At 37.6% G+C, this 23,544-nt stretch overlaps 2 protein-coding genes across 2 annotated transcripts; both read left to right on the plus strand.

Moving 5' to 3' along the window:
* The first annotated feature begins 1,145 nt into the window (after positions 1-1,145).
* Positions 1,146-6,481, plus strand: LOC146564600 (cathepsin K-like). Its single transcript, XM_085290215.1, has 6 exons — positions 1,146-1,157; positions 1,716-1,934; positions 4,430-4,576; positions 5,530-5,695; positions 6,077-6,185; positions 6,367-6,481. The coding sequence occupies exons 1-6, from the start codon at positions 1,146-1,148 to the stop codon at positions 6,464-6,466; spliced, it is 753 nt and encodes a 250-aa protein (XP_085146341.1). The 3' UTR covers positions 6,467-6,481.
* A 1,492-nt stretch (positions 6,482-7,973) lies between these two features.
* Positions 7,974-22,810, plus strand: LOC146564601 (cathepsin S-like). The gene is made up of 8 exons (XM_085292501.1): positions 7,974-8,125; positions 15,189-15,304; positions 15,426-15,548; positions 17,038-17,190; positions 18,119-18,343; positions 19,755-19,920; positions 20,103-20,205; positions 21,672-22,810. The coding sequence occupies exons 1-8, from the start codon at positions 8,107-8,109 to the stop codon at positions 21,769-21,771; spliced, it is 1,005 nt and encodes a 334-aa protein (XP_085148627.1). The 5' UTR covers positions 7,974-8,106; the 3' UTR covers positions 21,772-22,810.
* The last annotated feature ends 734 nt before the right edge of the window (positions 22,811-23,544 follow it).

Genomic DNA, 23,544 nt, shown 5'->3' on the forward strand with positions numbered 1-23,544 from the left:
GTAACATCCAACCACCTGTGTAAAATTGAAAAGACTGACTTCACAATTTGTGAAGATTTTTTTTTTTTTTTTACTGTAAACTCAAAAAAAAGATTCAGAAAAACTTGGAAAAAAGCTTGAATCTTTGCAGCATTTATTTAAACATTTAAAGACGTAACCAGTCCCACTTAATGCTCAGATCAACACTAAAAGTAACAGGCTGTTCTCATGGTTAATTGACTTGGTAACAAAGGCCTTCATTATTAGATGTAATTGGTTGTTAAGAGCAAATTAAAAAAAACATTTATGTAAACAACATTCATCTGGTGGAATTGGTGACTATATTTGTATGAATGTATTTCAACAGTTTGGATGACTGAATGTGTAAAGCGCTTTAGGGTCCTTAGGAACTAGTAAAGCGCTATACAAATACAGGCCATTCACAGGCCAGATAATATAAATTAGTAAAACATACATTCTTTGAGGGCTTGTGTGTTACGTTGTCTCCCCCTGGCGGATGTATTTGAACACACAGCCATAAACAGGATTTTTTTTTTTTTTTTTAGCTCTTGCTTTGGTTCCTTTGGTTCATGAATTATGCAGCAGACTGGTTGCAGTCTCTGCATAGTAACAGCTCTGCTGCTTCATCCTGAGCTCCTTTTATGATGACTGAATTCTGTTTCTGATGTTTTCTTCAGTTCAGGCAAATTTCTGTTATCGCAGAGCTCAAAGCCACAAACAACATTCAGCGATCTGATTTAAGATTTACAAAGTTTTTAATTGGGGCATCTGCATCTCTAAGCAGCAGAGTGAGGTGGAGCATTAGAGGTGTGAAGACTCAGATATTTCAAAATGAAGGCCAAAAAAAGAAAATAATAAGCTAATAAATGTTCGTCTGATTAGGGAATGAGACGCACTTTAAAACCAAATGTATGTTTACATGTAAGTGTTTCAGAGCTATAAGCATTAATCTAGTTTATTACATCATGCACTCCTCCAGGGAGGTTGTTCATAACATACAGGGAAGGGATCTGCACCTTTTCAGGCACAGAAGCATTAGTTACACCCAACACATGTTAACAAGAATAACCTTTTCATTTAAATTCAACATAAACGTTCATCTATATTACAGCAAGTCCCTATTTCCTGGGTGAAAGCCAAACACGATGGCGGTGTCAGTGATTCATTAGCGCTGGATGTGTCAGTCCAGACCTGTAAAAAAGCCCATTTCTCACTGTGTGTCATGAACACTGTTTCGACATTACTGAACACCACAAACTGCCCAGCAGCTGATTCTATTTACAACCCAAATTCACAGCAGTTACAGAATTTCGATCAGCAAACAGAAATGGCTTTCTTTCATTGTCAATGTGGTCACAGTCTGCCTCCCGGTGGACAGACAGGAGAAGACACAGCATTTGCTGTGATGTTGATTTAATCTGTTTAACTTGATTCTCTTTAATATGATAAATCTTGATGAAAAAAACAGGCTCTCTGCAAATGGTTTGCTTAAACAATAATGCCTATCAGAACAGCTGGGTATTTATTTCCTTACAATGTGCACATTTATTCCTGTTTCCTACCAACTCTGGTCTGGGTTTCTTACATTTCTGCTGATTATAGCTTCCATGTCGGCTTAGTTTCCTCTTACTGTTGTCAGCAACAGTCCAGTCATAGTGGTATGTACATATCAAACTAAACCTCTTACTCACCAGTCTTTCTTTGACCCCTGACAGGGCTCCTGTGGCTCCTGCTGGGCCTTTAGCTCTGCCGGGGCCCTTGAGGGGCAGTTGGCCAAGCAGACCGGGCAGCTCGTTGACCTCAGTCCTCAGAACCTGGTGGACTGTGTTACAGAGAACGACGGCTGTGGAGGAGGCTACATGACCAATGCCTTCCAGTATGTGAAGGAAAATGGAGGTATTGACTCTGAAGTGGCCTACCCATATGTTGGACAGGTGAGCAACCCACTCTGCCAAACACACAACTAAACTTGAAGTAGCTTATTAATCTGAGCCTTTCACTTCAGTTCATTTCATGTCGTGAGTGCCACATTCTCTATAAACTAAGCACTTATATTTTAATATCACTGGGTGCTTGGACACATAAAGGCAAGATGGACCAAAACAGTCAGGCAAGTTTTTTTTTCCAAGTAATAAATAAGTATAATTTAGTTGGTGTTTGTTCTTTTTTAAATTATCTTCCAGTACTTCCAGTACTTAAGATAAGCTAGAAGTGTGTTCTGTGAAGGCACTCTTACAAAGAAGCTTTGCAGACTTTTCACAAAAACCTAGTTGTTATAAATAATACCCAGTAATCAGTGGTACCTTGTGAATCTTGTGACAGAAGAGTCACAAGGTACCAAAACTTGCATAGCAAGTATTTTGATTATTAATTTATACTACAATTATTAATTTGTTTTTATTGTTAATCAGTAATAACCATTGGATTAAAATCAGTGTCGGGCAAGTTACTTTGAAAAAGTAATTAATTATAGTTACTAGTTACTTCTTCAAAAGAGTAACTGAGTTAGTAACTGAGTTACAAGATTCTAAAAGTAATTAATTACTTGAAAAATAACTATTGCGTTACTTTAAAAAAAAATGTTTAACCCTCTGGGCTCCAGTGTATAATTGGCCTTTTTTAACCACTTTTGATTTTACCTCTACATTTAACCTTTAAAAACTATGTACTTTGCCTTGTTTGGTATCATTCTTTTCAGCACAACCTCACGTTTCTGAATTTACAGTTATGCTTTCATTTTGACATAAAAATGATCTAAATCAGACAAAAAACATAAAATCCGAGTAGAAAAAGTTATATTTTTTAACAATCGCAAACATGTTTATTGAATCATATTTCATAACTTTAAATGCAAATATAAATTGTCAATTTTAATGTTATATGCACAAATCTTTTCAAACAACAAAGTTATTTGCAGCTATTTACATTTTACCCTCTTTTTTTATAACAATTTCAAACTATTTATATAACAATCAGGTGTTCTGCATTCAATATGTATGTACTCACTCTCTCTGTTTTTCTGCTGTCTCTCCCTCTCTCCCCCCCCCCCTCCCCCCCCCCTCTCCCTCTCTCAAAACTTCTCCTAAACAACCAAATGTCATGTTGCCATATCATTTTTTGATTGGTCGACATGGCACATTTTTCCACCAACACAAAAGGGCGTTTTTGTTTTTGTTTTGTTTTTTGTTTTGTTTTTAAATTTTTTGCTCAAAAGCATGTCCCGGCTTCCTCCGGTCAGATGCGTGGAGGCAAGCCAGTTGACAGAGCTGTTACTGGAGGTTCGTATTGGCAAACACTTGCTTTCCCGTTCTAATGCATTATTTTAACAACCACTATAACTTTATGTGACTTAGACACCGACTACTGTGAGCAAGAGCCGCATAGTGTTGTCATACACCGAACAGAACGGAATTGGTGAGTTTGAACTTTGGACTGTTGTGGTGCTAGCAGCTGACGCTAATTGGATTGTTTTGAGTTGACTAATATTTGTTGGATAACAAATGTTTTGAAGCTATACAATCTGTATATAGCAGTTGAACTATTTTTTGTTAAATTCTTATTGATAAAATATACTGTTTATTTAATTATTTATCTATCTATAAATTGTGTACACAGGAACAAGAATAACTTAATGTATTTAGCTCAACTGGCTGATATTTTCATATTCTTGTGATTTCTTATTGGCCATGTTTATTTGATGCAGGCCAGGTGACCCTTTTTGGGTTTAAAAAAGGATGAAAAAAAAAAAAAAGGATGGCCAGCCAATGAACGGCAAGGAGCAGAAGTCGTTCTGCATTGAAGCTTCCACTTCCACTGGTCTGGTAGGAAGTTATCAAAGATTATCCAATCACACTGATTTCCACATTCATACACACCATTCCCCCGTTTATGGACAATAGTGCTTGGATATCTCTAATGCACACTGCATAAATAAAATTCATAGATAAAATCCATGGACTTTCTCCCTTTCAGAGTGGATCAGTGTTTTTGATGTTGATGTGTGTTATTTATAGGGGAACATTTTTTGTTGATTTGAGAATCTATATTGCTTGATAAAAGGTATAGGATTATTTAATTGTCTTTATACACCCCAATTGGGTATGTTTGATTAATTGCACCGCTGCAGCTGGAGTGCTTATTGAAGTTTTCCCTTTTCTTTCCTTGTTATTTTCCTTTGGTTTTGGTTAAATACATGGTACCTGCAAAAGCATTTTGTGTTGTGTGTGTGTGTATTTATTAGTTACTGCCCATGAGCTCCAGTAGCAATTCCTAAATCTTTTGACTAATAATAACCCAATATTTCACTTAATACCTAGCATGTATTCATTCATTAGCGCCACTGTGTGTCAGTGTACTGACACACAGTAGAAATTGAAAATCTTTAATATCAAGAATTGACACTTTTAAAATCGGCAACAAACGGTTTTAGCAGCTCGTTGACCTCAGTCCTCAGAACCTGGTGGACTGTGTTACAGAGAACGACGGCTGTGGAGGAGGCTACATGACCAATGCCTTCCAGTATGTGAATGAAAATGGAGGTATTGACTCTGAAGCGGCCTACCCATATGTTGGACAGGTGAGCAACCCACTCTGCCAAACACACAACTAAACTTGAAGTAGCTTATTAATCTGAGCCTTTCACTTCAGTTCGTTTCATGTAGTGAGTGCCACATCCTCTATAAACTAAGCACTTATATTTTAATATCACTGGGTGCTTGAACACATAAAAGCAAGATGGTCCAAAGCAGTCAAGCGGGGGTTTTTAAAGTAATAAACAAGTATAATTTAGTTGGTGTTTGTTGTTTTTTAAATGAGTGATTGCCCCACCTCTTCCAGTACTTAAGATAAGCTCGAAGTTGTTCTGGTAACGCACTCTTACAAAGAAGCTTTGCACAAAAAGTCTTTTAACCTAGTTGTTATAAATAATACCCAGTAATCAGCTGTTAGCTGCAGATGCATAGATGGTGAAGAGGTTCTCACTTGGCTGTGAGGGTGTCACGTTTGTCCCCTTCACACGCTTCACCAACAACATGCAACGAGGAAGAAAATATTTCATTTTGACAGTAAAGTAGCTGCAAACATCTTACCAGAGGGAGGTGATTCAGCAGAAATGATGAAGTGGAAACTCTCCCACAGAGTGAGCATAGTTTCCTCTTTAGTCATTTGGTAATATGAGAAGGAAGTACATCTGCTCGGTAATGATAAAAATCTGCCGTCTCTCTATTGTTTGGCTAGTTGGAATTGCACCAAACACATCATGTGATATAACATGTGACAGAAGAGTCACAAGGTACTAAAACCTTGCATAGCAAGTATTTTGACTATTGATTTTATACAGCAATTATTAACTTTCTTTTATTGTCGGTTAATCAGTAATAACCATTGGATTAAAATTCGATATTCTACCTAAATATGATTATACTGTGAGGTAAGGACATGAAAAGTAGCATCTTAAATATCAAGAATTGACACTTTTAAAATCGGCAACAAACGGTTTTAGCATTTTCTCCTCCTTTGTCTTGCCTGCAGGATCAGACCTGCCGCTACAATGCATCAGGCATGGCAGCCCAGTGCAAAGGCTACAAGGAGATCCCAGTGGGTAATGAGCGCGCACTGGCTGTTGCACTCTACAAAGTTGGTCCAGTGTCTGTGGGCATCGATGCACAACAGAGCAGCTTCCAGTTCTACAAGCATGGTATATGAACATATGAACTTCTCATATGTCTGGTCAAATGAAATTGTTACCTGCACCTACTTCATATAAGGGAAGGAAAGTGTGTGGAATAAAATCCTAGAATTTAAGGGCCTGTTTAGTCAGGGTTTCTTCATTAAATATGAATTAAATAAACTAAACATGGAGTTCACACCTTCATTTTGAGCAATAAACTTTAAATTAGGCAGCAGTAAAATTTAGTTATAATGGTCTGTATAAGCTAGTAAAACAATTAAACATAATAACACATCAACAACTTTCTGGTTATATTCAACATTAAAAAGTGTGCGAGGTACATCGTTTATGCACTGTTCACTAATGCAGCTCACTCTTTTTTTCTCTCTCTCTCTGTTGTGAACCTAGGTGTTTACTACGATCCCAACTGTAACAAAGATGACGTCAATCATGCCGTACTGGCAGTAGGCTATGGAGTGAACACCAAGGGGAAGAAGTACTGGATTGTAAAGAACAGGTGGGACATGTCACTTGTCTGAATGGCATCAGGTGGCTCAAATGTCCACTAAAATTAAGTGTTGGTTGGTTGTTGTTTTCATGTCATCTGTCAAAATGATAAGCTGAAATGCTGTTTGACTCCTGGTGATATTTCATTTTCTCCGTCATTTCCAAGTCCATCTTTTGTCTTTTCTTCACAGCTGGGGTGAGGAATGGGGCAACAAGGGATACATCTTGATGGCACATAACCGTGGCAATGTCTGCGGCATCACCAACCTCGCTAGCTACCCCATCGTGTGAACAGACTAGGGAATGGGCTTTGCTTAGACTACTATAAGACGAATATACACTTAAGCATTTACTCTGAACACCCCACCCCTAGACCGGCCATAACAGCTGCTTGACATGTTGTGCATTCAAAGATTTGGAATACTTTTCTACACACCTTGGTTATAATTACTGATTTTTTTGAGTTACTGTTTCCTTCCTATAATATCAATGGATATTTTCACATTTTGAACTTCAGCAGGTTGTTTTGACCTGTCTATGTGCCTAAATGTAATGAGTGGCTGCCATTGGATTGGCTGATAATCAGTCATTGTTTTAATGAGTGGTTTAACAGGTATATAAAGTGGCTGTTGTGTTTATATTTATAATTTAATTATTCTACTAAGTGTGCAATATTTCTATATTTTTTGAAGTAAGGAACACCATCACTCCAACACTAACTCCATGACTATTTTCATGTAGGAAAATGAGTGACGTTTGTATTTTTTCAGCCATAGTTGGCACCACAAGGAGTTTGCATTAATGATTATTATTTATATGGTGCTGAATTACTCTATAAAAGCATGTAGTGCCATGAAACCATTGCTTGAACTTATATGTTCATGACTGAAATGCATGATTTGGTTTGTTCCTCTTTCAGTGTTCTGTGTTCATCCAACAGCAGACAATGTACTGACCTCATGATCTTTCATTTACAGCTGACAGGTCAAATATTTATTTTGACCTTCACTTCTTTCCAGAACCACTTATTCCTGTAACTGCAGAATTAACTTCCAAGATTTTTAATGACCTTCCTGACCTTTCTGATTAGTTTCAATGAATTAAATATAAAATTCTAATAAGTAAATTGCCATAATATAATTTTCCATTCTCCAAGTTTTCCATTTCCATATTTCTAACCCTCAGAGAAAACTGTCATTTGCACACATGATAGTCTCATAGTTAATATGGGTAGCTACAGCTAAAATTATGATTTTATGCCATTCTGTACAAAACTCACAAGATCAAATGAAAACTCAAAGGAAATATTGTTGGAAATAACTTTGTCAGCTTGGTCGAATTTGTAATTTCAAGAAAGGAATTCTGGCATATGAAACATGACTGTGAGATACCTTCTTTGACAAAACGATGTGCTTCTGTTGTGTTTATTCTGAACTTTAATCTTGCCTCTGCCATACTAATATAAAACAGAAACACAACTCTCAGTCTAATAAGAAGCTAAACTAAAACATAAAATAATAACGAGGAAACCCCAATCTGGAAATAAACCCAACTACACTGAACTAAAGATAAATAAATTAATAAATTAAAACTAAAAAAAACTTGATTGCTCATAAAGTGTAATGAAAATGCTAAATGTGGGAAGTAAGACACTTTTAATGTGCATAAAATGCTGAGTGTGTGTACTTGTCATACTTTCCGAAAGTGTGCAATTGTGTGGTTCAATTTTTGAGAAAACCTCTGAATAAGTGTTTTTTGTTTACCTTCTGTTTCATATCTTATGCGTTCAACTATTCCTTTCCTGCACTGTGAGGAAAACGGTGTAGCTTTTACTTTCGAAAGAGGAAGAACTGCGAGAGAACATGTGACACTTCGTTCTTAAATAATAGCAACAAGGAAACGCAGTCAGACTGAATTTCCGCGCAGCAAAGATGAGTCCGACTAATCAAGGCAAGTGAAACACTTTCCAGTAATACTTTAACAGCTTTAGTAGAAATATTAATGGCTGGTAAAACAAAAAGGCGGACATCGCCCCATAAAAAGCTTCATAATTTAGTTTACTTTCGTTTTTGTAGCTTTCAAAGACTTTTCTTTGTTCAGGCTGCAGGTGTGTTCAACGATAGAAATACATTGTAACCTTGTTATAATGTCATGACAGTGAAGTAAAGTGTTTCTATAATGTTTAATAATTGTAAAAATAAAAAAGAAAGAAAGAAAGAAATTGTCCAAACACACTCGGTGTATGTTTAGTATATTCTTATGTAATTACACCATAGAAATGAAGGCTGTGTTGTACAACTACGCTGTAGCATTTGTTTAGTAAAACAATTTAAAAGTAATATAAAACCGGAATTCTTCGTTTTTGTATTTGTATTTATGAAACTGACAACAAAGCGAAGCGGAAAAAAGAGCCAGTCAAAGTGCTTTTGGGTAAAACTCCAAGTACAAACGGAGTAGATGGCTTACTTAAATTGCTTTAAATCGCATACATTAGTATGAGAAGCCTGATGAGTTATAAATTCTCGTTAAAAAATATTATATATATCATATTAAATTAAGGTTATACACTGAGGGTATTGTATGTACCGGTATTGTTTGAAGAGGGTCCTCTTCCCAGTTGAGAACTGTACCAGGTATAAGAGGTGGAGCTTCATATTGGACCCAGTCCCTCTCAGGCTGGGTCTAATAAATACCAGGTCGGTGGTCAACAAGACCTTCATATTGAAGGATTTTTTTCTCTCTCGTGTTCTGGATTTACTCTTCTTGACTGAAACCTGGATATCTCCCGGTGAGTTAAGCGCTTTCATTGAACTAGTACCCGCTGACTGTACCTTTTTTAATGTTCCGAGAGCTTCTGGTCGCGGAGGAGGGCTTGCTGTTGTTTTTAAGGCTCACTTGGACTTGAAGCAGCTTTTCCCTTCGTCTCGCTACACCAGCTTTGAACTCTGTTTATGTAAACTGGGCCACTCGCCTTCGTTGTTATGTGCGATTGTTTATCGCCCGCCGAAATATAACAAGGTGTTCTTATCAGAGTTCTCCGAGTTTCTTGCAGATTGTGCATCACGATATGACCAGATCCTCCTGCTTGGTGATTTTAATATTCACGTTTGCTGTCCGGGGAAGCCCCTGGCCAAGGACTTTCTGGACTTAGTGAACTCTTTTAATTTTGTCCAATTTGTTAGTGGTGCCACTCAAGAACGTGGTCACACACTGGACTTAGTTTTATCTCATGGTTTATCTGTTTGCAATGTACGGGTTGAAGATGCAGTATTTTCTGATCATATGCCTATCTTATTTGATATTGCTCCTTCTAACGCTTTTGCAAATCAGACTGCACCTGCTCGATGTTATCGTGCCTTTGGCTCTGATTCTGCCGAACGGTTTTCTATACTGTTTGACAAATTAATGTCTTATGCCCCTGAGTTGCCCACTGCAGATGACCTACTTTTGTATTTTGATTTTGCTTGTAAATCTGTGCTTGATGTTGTTGCCCCTTTGAGAGTAAGAAAATGTAAATCAAAGACTAATCCTTGGTTAACAGATCATACCCGAGCTATTAGAAGACAATGTAGGAAATGTGAAAGACAGTGGAAAAAAGACAGATTGCATGTCTCCCTGGAAGCCCTAAAGATTAGTTGGAAAACTTATCAGAGAGCAGTTAAGGCCGATAAACACTCCTACTTTTCTCAACTTATTTCGGCCAACTCTCATAACCCTCGTGTTTTATACAATACGATTAATTCTGTACTTAACTTGGAGGGTTACAACCTTTTGCCGTCCTCTGAGGCTATGTGCAATAAGTTTATCACCTTTTTTGTGGACAAAATTGCTAGCCTGAGGCCTCTGATTCCACCTATTGTTGATCCGGCCATGCATTCTCCTTGCTCAAGCTTATTCCCTGCTTTTGCACCGATTTCTCTGCGTGACTTAGAGGAGTTGGTGCTACATGCTAAGCCCTGTGGCTCCCCAAATGATGTTGTTACTCCCCGCTTTCTCCAAAAAGTATTTCCCATCCTTGGACCTTATATCCTGAAAATTATCAATACTAGTCTGTTAACCGGTCAAGTTCCTAGTGGGTTTAAACATGCAGTCATACACCCCTTACTTAAGAAACCTGGCCTTGATAGTTCTACTATGTCAAATTTTAGACCTATCTCCAAACTTCCCTTTTTAAGCAAGATCTTGGAGAGGATTGTACATACCCAACTGTTGGATTATTTGAGCGACTCGCAATTGTCTGAAATTTTCCAATCTGGTTTTAAGCCCTTTCACAGTACGGAGACAGCTCTTGTTAAAGTTATGAATGACATTCTTGTTGCTACTGATCGTGGTAAATATGCTGTGCTTGTCTTATTGGATATGACAGCTGCATTTGACACAGTGGACCACGACCTGCTGATCTCCCGCTTACATCACTGTGTGGGAATTTCTGATCTGGCATTGTCATGGATAAAATCATATCTTTCCGAAAGGAGTTTTTGTGTCAAGCTGGGGTTGGCCGCTTCCTCTGTGGCCCCTCTGCTTTGGGGTGTGCCCCAGGGATCTATCCTTGGGCCATTACTTTTCTCGCTGTATTTACTCCCCCTTGGTGCGATTTTTCGTAAACACGGAGTGTCATTTCATTTGTATGCCGATGACTGTCAGCTTTACTTACCTTTTAGTCATTTGGATACTTCCCCATGTCAATCACTGCTTGACTGTCTTAGCGATATTAAATTATGGATGGCAAATAATTTTTTGAATTTTAATGGTCGCAAAACGGAAGCAATTTTATATGGCCCGCATCGTTCTACTGATTCTCCAGATGTTGATTTTGGTGATTTGACCTCTCATCTGAAAAGTTCAGTCACTAATCTTGGTGTTAAACTTGATTCTGCGCTTACTTTTGAAGGTCATGTAAGTGGGGTGGTAAAATCAGCTTTTTATCACCTCAGACGCCTGTCGAAGGTTAAGCCTTTCCTTTCCAAACCCAATTTGGAAACTCTTATTCATGCTTTTATCACCTCACGTCTGGACTATTGTAATTCCCTTTTAATAGGGGTCGGGTCGGGCACCTTGTCACGCCTGCAGTTAGTGCAAAACGCGGCGGCGCGATTTTTAACCGGTAGTAGGAAATTCGATCACATCACTCCGGTTCTGGCTTCCTTGCATTGGCTTCCCATTGATTTTAGGGTTCGTTTTAAGGTCCTTTTATTGGTTTTTAAATCATTAAATGGTCTGGCTCCTGTGTACTTAACTGACTTGCTGAAGTCACATGTTCCTCCTCGCTCGCTCCGTTCAGCTGAGCAGCTGCTGCTGTCGGTCCCTAAGTCGCGGCTGAAATGCAGAGGAGACCGTGCCTTTTCAATTGCGGCTCCGATGCTCTGGAATAACCTTCCCCTCCAAATTAGACAAGCGTCATCAGTGCAGGTCTTTAAGTCCAGATTGAAAACCTATTTTTATTCCCTGGCTTTTAACTCTGTAGGAAACTGACACCTTCTTATTTATTTTATTGTTTGTAATGATTTTATGGTATTTTTAATTTGGTTGTTGTTTTGATCTGTGTTGTTCAGCACTTTGGTCTGCCTGGTGTGTTCTTAAAGTGCTATACAAATAAACGATGATGATGATGATGATGATGATATTCATCGCTGTACTTTTTGCGTTTTCATAAGTTTCACTTCAGGTCTTGTGACTGTGGAGTCATTTTGAAAACTTGCACAGCCTTAAATATGTGGATGTGATACTTGAGACTCATCTTAACACAGTGACCCTAAAGACACAGTGATCTGTGCAAAAAGTTGTTTTTTTTAAAAGTGACTTTTGCTATTAGTGATGAGAATTCCGGCTCTTTTTAGAGAACCGGATCTTTCGGCTCGCCTCACTAAAAAAAAAAAAAACCCGGCTCTTTCAGCTCCCAACCGGCTCTTCAGGTTGTTTTGTTGCTTTAATTCATTTATTATCAACAACAATATAAAATCATGCACAAAAGAAATTAGTAATTAAAAAAACAACAACGTTGTTTTATTTATTTATATATTTACATATAAATATAAATGGTGGTCCTTGGAGACAAAGCTTGTACAAACTCAAAAAAGCATGTAAAAACTCTGAAGCATTTACAAACTCCAAAACACATTTCTAGCGTTAACTGAACTTCCAAAACAGAGATATCTAGATCACTTAAATTACACAATTGAAAGCATATGTGTATTGTTTGTGTATTTATACACAAGCACTCATATATAGTCAAATAATTTAAAAAAAATGTTCATTTACCTGTTGCACACCAAATCCAGTCGTTGGTACTTCTTGGCATGTGTAGGTAACAAAAGCTCAACACTGTGCCTAGCATCCTGGAGCACTTCTGTTGTGTTTTGAGTTTGCACGTGTTTTGGGGCCACCGTAAATATACTTTTGTTTATTCACTCCACATAAAATGTAATCAATAAATCATATAATACAAAAGAACAACTATTTACATTTCAACTTTTAACTATTTAAACTTTCAGCTTTAAAGTGAAACAACACAAAACACCGCAAACCACAACACAATTAAATCTAGATTAAAATATGCAAAACAAAAAGATCCACATTCTCTGTCATATAGGTCTGCATGAATAAACTTTCTGAATCCTTTATCATCCACAACTGAAAATTGTGGATGGTTACTATACCTTTCCAGTGTTGGGCAAGTTACTTTGAAAAAGTAATTGATTATAGTTACTAGTTACTTCTTCAAAAAAGTAACTGAGTTAGTAACTGAGTTACAATATTCTCAAAGTAATTAAATACTTGAAAAGTAACTATTGCATTACTTAAAAAAAACAAAAAAACAAAAAAAAAACATATAACCCTCTGGGGTCCAGGGTATAATTGGCCATTTTTTAACTACTTTTGATTTTCCCTCCACATTTCACCTTTAAAAACGATTTACTTTACCTTGTTTGGTATCATCCTTTTCAGCACAACCTCATGTGTCTGAATTTACAGTTATGTTTTCATTTTGACATACTGTATTAACACAATTGATCTAAAATCAGACAAAGAACATAAAATCAGAGAAGAAAAAGTTATATTTTTTAACAATCGCAAACATGTTTAATGAATCATATTTCATAACTTTAAATGGAAATATAAATTGTCAATTTTAAAATCCTATGCACAAGTTTTGCAAACAACAAAGTTATTTGCATCCATTTACCTTTTACATTGATTTTTTTAAATAACCATTTCAAACTATTTACAGAACAATCAGCTGTTCTGCATTCAATAAGATGCCACACAAATTATTTGTGCCATTCCAAAAAAAAAAACAGTCGCCTCATTGTTCTGACACACAACACAAAACTATCCACAACACTACACACTAACTACACCAGACAACACATTAACTACACACCCCAAACACGCTAAACGTCACTAATCTCTCACATCTCAAAACTCCCTCTCTCTCTCTCTCTCTATCTATCTCTCTCTCTCCGCGTCACTCCTAAAACTTCCCCTATTTTTTGTTTTGTTTTTTTATTTTTTGCTCATAAGCAGAGCGTGCTTGCTAGCGCTGTCCTTAGACAGTAAACGTGACGAAACTATTGAGGAAAAAACACACGTATATATTGTTTATCATGACTCTGGTTTTACATGGCCTATCAACACAATTTAAAAACTGGTATATATCACCTTGTTGCTTTGTCTTTAAGTGGCCGTGTGATTGGCTTACCACGACTACTTTATTCTTCCTCAGTCAAACAGCAGCACTCATGCCATTGTTTTGCCCCCTTAGCTCCAGGCGTTGTGCTAGACAGTGATCATGATTACCGTCCGCGGGAGCGCGCGCAGCTGCTTAAAGCTGTATCGCCCAGATTACTTACAGCTGCTTCCGTGCAACTGATATAAGATGCGTTAAGCTGAACACAGCTTCAACCGTCTGTTTGTTGAAAAATAGTAACGGACCGCATTTTCTTGTTAGTAACTGTAACGGCGTTGTAACGATAGGAACAGTAATTAGTTAGATTACTCGTTACTGAAAAAAGTAACGCCGTTACTTGTAGCGCCGTTATTCCCATCACTGTACCTTTCTGATGTGACGTTGTTGTCCTTGGCTCTCTTGCCCTCCCGCTCTGTTCCTGTGCTACTGCGAGTTTAACTACCGCCCCTCCCCCCTCTGCTCAGCGCAAGCACAAGGCTCGCATGCGGAGTGAAGCGGAAAAACAGTGCGAGAGAAAGGGTGAGAGAAAGAAAAGAAAAACACGCCTTGCCTCGTTCACTTCAAAGAGTCGGCTCAAAGAGCAATTTCGTTCGCGAATGACACATCACTATTTGCTATGTAGATGAGGCCAATGAGCCACCTTGGTATAAAACCCCTGAAGACAACATCAGCACCAATTACAGCCTGGTAACATGCTTGAACTCTGAGTTCAAACAGCAGTTTTCAGTGGAATCACTTTAATGTCTACAGTTTTGTATATTTCATCTTAGTCATTGTAAGAAAACTTTCCAAACACTCTCCCTTTTTGTATTTTGAGACCTTTTTGTTGATTCTAGTACATGCTGATATGTTTATGCCCTGTTTCTGAGACGCAGAGGTGACCTAGATCAGTTTGGTTTAGATTTATTGCCAGCAATCTGATAACAAGTGACATAAACCAATATTTACAAGTGTGTTTTGTCCCCATTCTGAGAATTAGTAAAATTGTGAAAAAAATGCCTTTTCATTTGGGAAAAATAACCATGGATGTATCTAGAAAAATAATTGTGGCCTCTTTTGACCCTTTAGAGTTACTAAACGCCTATCTCCATCTTTTTGTTGTTTTCTTTTTGTTAGTATGTAAAACAGCACTGAAAATATTTTGGCCTGTGTCGTGCCAGAGTCTCTATGTGTGGTTTTTATGAAACTAAGGTCTGTTTCTGACTGGAAACCTGAACTTTCTGCCAGGCAGGTTGTTTTCTCAGTGTGTTAGTGAGCATCAGTCTCATCAAAGGTCAGGTGACATCCTGTCTTCTCGTGTCATCGTCTATGTTTGTGTGTTTGCAGGCCTGCTGTTGCTGCTCATCTCCCTGTGTGCCGGGGCAGCAGCCATGTTTGAATCCACACTGGACGCACACTGGGAGCTGTGGAAGAAGACACATGGGAAGAGCTACAAAAAAGATGTATGTGACAAAAAGTAGTAGTAATAAATATTTTTTTGTGTTATATATGTACAAACTCTGCACAAGGCTTATAATTAACTTATATGGCATTTTCACCTCATCTGCTCTTTCTTTATGTGAGGTGGAGGATGCTCACCGCCGCAAGCTGTGGGAGAATAACCTGAAGATGATTACCGTGCACAACTTGGAGGCCTCAATGGGACTTCACACCTATGAACTGGGCATGAATCACATGGGAGACCTGGTGAGACACTCTCTTGCTTCATTAATGTTTTTGACTTATGATATTTTTTATTCATTAATGGTGATTGTATTAATGATGTTGAAAAGGTCAACAGAATTAAAGCTGATCTGTCTTAAAGAGTAGCTATGAATAGATAACAGATTACTGGCACTTCATGTTTCTGGTTTCCCTATTTTTGTTTTCTGAGTTCCCCTTTCTCTGTCTTTATGTTCCGTGTCAGTTTTCATGTTTCAGTGTCTTCATATTTTGTATTTAGTGTCTTTTGGGTGCTTTATCAATTAATGCAGGCTAGATACCTCTAACAAAAACAAATACAAGTCAAGCAGGCTAATATTAAACATATGTTGGGGCACACATGTATAGTTTCACATTGCTAATTTTATCTCAGGTCTCTTAATTTATTCAGTTAGCATTCATAACATTTCAATATGCTGTGGTAACACTTAAACTGAGTTTAAAAAAAAACTATCAAATATTCAAAAAATAAATTATGGTACCTTTGCTTTGACTTTCTGCAGAATGTAAATTAGCAACATTAACTGGTAAAGCACCAAGCTTTACCTTTAACCCTTTGGCTCTTCTAACCTTTCTTTCCTGATTAGCTGCAGAGTTTTGGTTCTGGCCTTTGAGACTTGACTGGAGTAATGAGGTGATTTCTCCTCTTAGCTCAAATAATCATCAGGCTGACTAGGATCTATTCTCCAGTCAAGACCCTACAGTATATTCCTGAGCTAACTTAATGAATAACCAAAGCACTCAGACTGCATACTGGAATCTCAACCGTTGTCTGGTCAGTGACCTGCTTCACCTTAGTCTTTGTTGGAGAATATTTTTGAGCATTCAGACAGAACTGAGTCCATTCTGTTTATTTATTGACTTCATCTATACCAAAAGAAACAAATGTGATTCCTGAGAGGAATCAGATTTGAAAAGGACAGACACAGATTACTGTATATAAAGTGGACAGTGAAACATGTTTACCTTTTTTAACACATTGGTTTTATTTTGCATACTGTCAAGAGTGTTATCAGGGCATTTTTTTAATATGTGCTCATGAAAATCTGAAATGGTAGTTATTTGTTTACATATGATCTCGTGCAACAGCAGGAGCAGCAAACTGAAACTGTTCTCTTTTTTGACTGCTCTCTCCATTCAATCAATATTAAAAAGGCTCTTATTGTCCTGGAGAGGTTATCCGCAATCAACAAATAATTCGTTTGAGGGAAAAAAATATTTTAAAATGTTCCCAGTCTTTGGGAACATATAAAATGATTGTAGCAAAAATCAACAAAAACTTAAATAATAATATAGCATTTTCATGAATTAAAAATGTCAAGTGTTTTTTATTATTTAATTGAAAGCGACATCAAAAAACTGTCAAAATAATCCTACATCCATTAAATGAACTGGAATTTCCGCATTCAGACAGAAAAGGCTGATTGTAACAGATATTTGTGTCTCATTCCATAATTTGTGTTCTTCCTCATAGACAGAAGAAGAGATCCTGCAGTCTTTTGCAACTCTCAAACCTCCCACTGGCATCCAGAGGGCGCCATCTCCCTTTGCAGGGGCATCAGGTTCTGGCATACCAGACACTGTGGACTGGAGAGAGAAGGGTTATGTCACCAGTGTCAAGATGCAGGTAAAAAAAAAGAGGTCATTTATATCAGGGTTTGTGTATTAGTGCTGCTGAGAAGAATCAGTTCATGTTTGCACGAGAAGAATTTCACCATATCCACTTTTACTACTACGAAGAAGATGACTGCCTCTCGTTTACTGAACCCTGAAAGTTCTCTGGGGTTTTTTTGTTTGTTATTTTTTTTATGTTTTTTCATAGTTTTACATCCCAAAAAAGGTGTAACACTGTTGAAAAAAAACAAAAACAGAATGCAATAATTTGCAAATCTCATAAACCTGTACTGTATTCACACTAGAACATAGCAATCATCACTGTTTTAAAGCAGTGCATATTTATTTATTTATATTTTTGCATTTTTTATATGATATGATAAGATTATAAAATAAATCATGTATGTTAGAAAACAGGATATTGAGATGTTCAAAGTCTTTACAATTTTATGTTGAGGAACATTCTTCTAAAAATATTTCACAGTTCATATAAGCAGTTTTTGGTGAAAAAAATTGGTGAACCCCTGACAGTCTTTACTTCTGACAAACTCTGCCTCTCTAAGATGTTTTTAATGCCCAATCATGTTACTGACCTGTTGCCAGTAACCTTATTATTTGAAAAGTATTCTTCCAGCTGTTTCTTTGTAGCCTTCCCAGCCTTTGGTTGTCAGTGGCCTAAATTTTTTGAGACAACGTTTTCTAACATGAAATGTAGAATGAGCTAATATCTGACATGAAATAGTATGAAATAGTTTTTATGTTCTACTATAAATGAAATATTGGATTTGAAAATCATTGCATTCTGTTTGTATTTACATTTTACACAGCGGTCCAATATTTTTGGAATTGGAGTTATAAAAAGTGCTTCTATGCTCTTAAAGTGGACATTTAGAGGAAGACTTAAGAATATGAGCATGACATTTAATTTTTTTTTTATTCAGGGTGCTTGTGGAGCTTGCTGGGCCTTCAGTGTTGCAGGGGCCCTGGAAGGTCAGTTAGCCAAGACAACAGGAAAGCTGGTGGATCTCAGTCCCCAAAACCTGGTGGATTGTTCTGGCAAATATGGTAACGAAGGCTGCAACGGAGGCTACATAGACCGAGCTTTCCAATATGTCATCGACAACCACGGAATTGACTCTGATGCTTCATACCCATATACAGGACATGTAAGTAAACATACATGCATGTGTGACCTCATGTGCACACTTCTGTGCTAAAAGAACATTCAGCACTTATTTAAGTGATAATTCCAAGGCAAAAACAAAATCTCAGTTAAAATAGTAATTCATCACAATCCCTGTCACACTCCTTTCATTAATCAGCCATCTCCAGGTTAGTAGGGACAAATATAATTAATACAAATATTAAACATATGAGAAGCAAGTACCCCTAAGAAAGGTACTTTCCTCAGCATCTCTACACACCGCTCCCCGGACACTGTATTGGTGGTTGCTTCACTGAGTGAATGATTAAATGCAGTGGACTAATTTCCAATGGGATTAATAAAGTGTATCTCCTTCTTCGTTAACAGAAGGTCAAATATCAAAATTCATTATTTACAACAAAAATGGAGTAGACAGTAGCAAAGTTATTTTTTGCTCATAAAGATAAACATAAACTAGGATTATATTATGATTATATAAAGAAAAACATGTCTTAGTTTAAAATGTGTGTAGAAATAAAAACAATTTGTAACTTTTAATTAAGAAATGTTATGTTTTTAATAAAATCCTAATATAATCCTAGTTTATACCGTCTTTATATTATATTCAATTAATAACAGAGTTTAAATAATTTGAAATCAGTATATTCTGTTCCAGCAAGCCAACTTTTACAAAACTTTTACAAAAATTTAAACATAGGACTCTAACACAAGCTTTACAAAACCCTGTATGAGACACCTAGGTGGGTGTATAAACACCAGCAAGAAGTTGAGTCCGATCCTTCAGGCTGTAGACAGCAACACTCACACTTGTCTGTGGTCAGCTGTTAACGTCTCTTTGGAGCAACAATAAATTAATCGGAGCGGACAACATGTTTGTCCTCCAGGCTTTATGTAGTTCGCTGTTGTTTGTGTGGAGGAGGCCAGTTCTGAGACGATTCAACAGACTGTTCCAGCCTCGCGGGGGTGGCAATGTTTTTAATTTAGCCAAAAGAAAATTAAAAAAAAAAACGAAAAAACAAAAACAAAACAAGAACTTTGTAATGTGAAATACTCAGTGACTATCCTTACCAAAAATATCAAGCATGGAAATTATGACAATATCTATGTAGTTTGCAACAGTCTTTAGGTTTATTTTTGTCCTGAAGTGCAAATTATGACACCACTGACTTATTCCTTTGAGAAGTGAGATGCAGTCCAATCAATGGAGAGCCTACAAGACTAAAGGAGTGATTTTAACTGAGTTCAAAAACCTAGTTAATGAATATATTTTCAATTTGTTGGTGTCCCTCCCAATTCTGCCTTAGGGCAGCCCTGTATGTTGTAAAACAAGAATATTTTTAGATTTTTTTAATGTGTATGAAGTTCTTTCCTGACTGCATCAGATCCTTTAACATTTTTTTCTTTAACTTCAGGATGATCAGTGCCACTACAACCCAGCAACCCGTGCTGCCAACTGCTCCAGTTACCAGTGTCTGCCTGAAGGGGACGAGAACGCTCTGAAGCAGGGTCTTGCTACCATTGGACCCATTTCAGTGGGAATTGATGCTAGGCGGCCCACGTTTATTTTATATAGGAGTGGTAAGATACACCTCATCAGATGCAAAGTAAATGGAAAAACAGTTTTAAAATGTTTGGCGGATGAAGGAGGGGTTTTTTTTGTTTTTTAGAAGACAAATTTGAGTTCAGTTTTCCTGGAAATTATTATTTATGGCTGCTTAGAAATTTTTAATCAGATTGATCATTTCTTCTTATAATTTCAGGAGTGTATAATGACCCATCATGCACTCAGAATGTGAATCACGCTGTGTTAGCTGTGGGCTACGGCACTCTGAATGGACAAGACTACTGGCTCATAAAGAACAGGTGAGACATTTTCACTGATTTCTCTTGAATCTGGCTTTTATATACAAAGTGATTTCATGGACAGGGCCTTTATTGTCTTCCACCATCTGTTCACTAATGTGGTGCATACTGGAGGACTCTAGAAGACAAATAAGAAGTGAAAGAGAGAAGTCAGGCTTTTTAAAAAAGTACATATCATCAACACGCAAAAACTGACCTGGCCTGGGAATACCAAGGTTTTCCCAGGCCAGCCGAGAGATATAATCTCTCCAGAGTGTCCTGGGTCTGCCCCAGGGCCTCCTCCCAGTGGGACATGCCCCGAACACCTCACCCAGGGGGGCACCCAGGTAGCGTCCTTGTCAGATGCCCGAACCACCTCGACTGGCTCCTTTTGTTGTGGAGGAGCAGCGGCTCTACTCTGAGCCCCTCCCGGATGGCTGAACTTCTCATCCTATAAGAGGGAGGCTAGCCACCCTTCGGAGGAAGCCCATTTCTGCCTCTTTTATCTCGTTCTTTCGGTCACTGCCCACATCTAGTGACCATAGGTGAGGGTAGGGACGTAGACTGACCAGCAAATTGAGAGCTTTGCTTTTACACTCAGCTCTCTCTTTACCACAACAGACCGATACAGCGTCCGCATCACTCAGCCGCAGCACCAATCCATCTGTCGATCTCCCACTCCCTTTTCCCATCAGTCGTGAACAAGTACTTGAACTCCTCCACTTGGGGCAAGAACTTGTCCCTGACCCGGAGTGGGCACTCCACCCTTTTCCTGGCTGAGGACCATTGCCTCAGATTTGGAGGTGCTGATTCTCGTTCCCAAAGCTTCACACTCAGCTGCGAACCATTCCAAGGCGAGCTGGAGGCCATCACCCGATGAAGCCAACAGAACCACATCATCTGCGAAAAGCAGAGATGACATTCTGAGACCACCCAAGTGAAAGCCCTCTGCCACTTGGGTACGCCTAGGAATTCTGTCCATAAAAATTATGAAAAGAATAGGTGACTAAGGGCTGCCCTGGCAAAGCCCATCACCCACCAGGAACAAGTCCAACTTATTGGACTTTGCAGACCAAGAGCTGGTCAAGTGTTCCACGACCAGGACAAAAAAATGCATTGTTCCTCCTGTATCTGAGGTTCGACTAATGGACACATCCATTCATATGACATCCCTGTCCTTTGTTAATACTTAAACATAAACTATACTGAGTTAGATGTAAAAGTAGGAAGAAAGACAGTTTTGTTAATGTTTATTCAAAGATGAAAAAACAAATGTACCAGCTGCTGAAGTCATTTCATTTTTAGAATTCATATGAACAAGCATTTAATCATCCACTGGACCTGGTTTTATCTTCTTTTGTTTTCTTTTTTAATAAAAACGTCAAAAAAAACAAGATAAGAATGATTTAATACATCAATAACAAAATGTGAAGTTTTAAAACATTTAATTACATTTATCTGATAATTCATTATTTTGTACTCTCCAGCTGGGGAACTTCCTTCGGAGATCAGGGATACATCCGGATGGCACGCAACCAGAATGATCAGTGTGGCATTGCTCTGGATGCCTGCTACCCCGTCATGTAACTGCAGAGGGAACTGAAATGAATCTCTTGCAAAATGAATATAAATGAATATATCATTTATGACTTTTTTTATTAAGTCTTCAAAAACTACAGCTTCAAACTAACACTTTTTGGTGCTTCTCTTGAAAAATTATATCTTGAGGAGGAGTCATTATCACTGACTTTATTTGGCGTGTGACATTGTGGAAATGCTAATGTGTGTATCTCTGTGTGTGAGTACACACATTTTTGGTATACCCGCTTATCAAAGTTCAAACTACTTTTCTCCTTGAAAGGTAAGGTTCAGCAATTGCTTTAAAAGATTTGATTTTTCACAAGTTAAAGAAAAATATTTATCCCCCAATGTTTACTTTGGTTAGCATTAACTACTAAATCAGGGGGTTACCAGAAGTATAGACATTTGTTCAAGGTTACAAGGTTTAATTAAAAATCTTTCTATATCTGTGGTAAAAAGTTGTGAATGTACTGGATGTTTAGCGCTGGACTACTGTATATTTTATGACATGAGTGAGATTAAGATTAAATTCACAACACAACATGTACTGCTGCTTTGTTGTTGACACTTATATTATGTAATCAGACTCAATGTAAAAATAAAACATTTTCCAAAAATCTGGTTCCTTATTCACAAAATAATGAACACAGAATTATAACTTTAAGGGTGTCATGGTGCTGTGTCTGTTACTGCGTTTATGTCTTTGGACTTTTGGCCTTGTTTTCTTACGATGGTAGCGGTTTATGTTTCTTAGCCCTTTTCTGGTATTACTTAGTTTCCTGGTTTAATCATTTAGATTTCTGGTTCTTAATTACTTTTAGTTAGTTCTGTTTCGTTCCCTCTCTTTTGCCTTTGTGTATCTTTATTGTGTGAGTTTGTCCCTTTGTCCCTCGTCAGATCCTCGTCATGTTCATCATCCGTCATGTTTCAAGTCTCAGGTTTTCTTGTTCCAGGTACCTTGTGTTTAGTTTTTGTTGATTTAATCTTAGTCTCCCTTTTGCTTTGGTTGTATTTTGTGCAGTCAAAAATAAAAAGCTCACTTTCATTTTTGACTGCAGTCCTCCTTACTCTGCAATTGGGTCCACACTCCCCACACAGTCTGCCATCACAGACCTGACAAAAGGGGGATATGTATTTATGTAAACATGCCTGGGATGTTGAGGGTTTTAACTGGTTGAGTACTAAAATGTGCATGTTATACAGCATTTTCGTTAAACAAAAAGGACGTTTAAAAGGAAGCCTTGGTTTCGTAAGTGTGTTTTCTTGTTTTTGGACAAAATAAAAAATAAATCAGATTTCAGAGCAGCTATTGGTGTTGGCCTTTAAAACCCACATATCTTTCCTGCTAACATCTTGAACAAGGTCAGAATAAAGTCAACAGACTGCAGTGTTGGGTTACAAATGAGTCATTTTTATTTTTTTTAGTGCAACATCACAACAAACAATTTTCACATGAGGTATTCAAAGGGATTTTCTTTAGTTGTTGATACAAAATGTCCCACCATGATTGACGTTTAAAGTTTTGTATATCTTTTTTTAAAGCCTTTGGTTGGTTAGCCACATTCATTAGTAAGTCTAACACATGGACAAGAATGGCACAATAAAGCATGGTGGGTCGAGTCCAAGCTGGGGAAAGTCAGACTCAGTCAGATATTTCCCTCAGCTCTTTCCCGTTTAAAGCTTTTTGTATGGATCTTATTAATTCCTACTTACAACAGTGGGATTGAACAGTATTTCAACTACACTAAACATTTTGAAAAAAAAACAGGTGGGAGGGGT

Source organism: Mchenga conophoros, linkage group LG11, assembly GCF_057382185.1.
Source record: "Mchenga conophoros isolate Kocher_MC1m ecotype Shallow Benthic linkage group LG11, M_conophoros_male_GT1.1, whole genome shotgun sequence".
Taxonomy (NCBI): Eukaryota; Metazoa; Chordata; class Actinopteri; order Cichliformes; family Cichlidae; genus Mchenga; species Mchenga conophoros.

What these genes read in the sequence shown, in the direction of transcription:
- LOC146564600 (XM_085290215.1), top strand. An exon ending in CCTACCCATATGTTGGACAG is followed by an intron (nt 1,935 to 4,429) that starts GTGAGCAACCCA and finishes AAACGGTTTTAG; the next exon opens with CAGCTCGTTGACCTCAGTCC. An exon ending in CCTACCCATATGTTGGACAG is followed by an intron (nt 4,577 to 5,529) that starts GTGAGCAACCCA and finishes TCTTGCCTGCAG; the next exon opens with GATCAGACCTGCCGCTACAA.
- LOC146564601 (XM_085292501.1), top strand. An exon ending in GGAAGAGCTACAAAAAAGAT is followed by an intron (nt 15,305 to 15,425) that starts GTATGTGACAAA and finishes TCTTTATGTGAG; the next exon opens with GTGGAGGATGCTCACCGCCG. An exon ending in CATACCCATATACAGGACAT is followed by an intron (nt 18,344 to 19,754) that starts GTAAGTAAACAT and finishes CTTTAACTTCAG; the next exon opens with GATGATCAGTGCCACTACAA.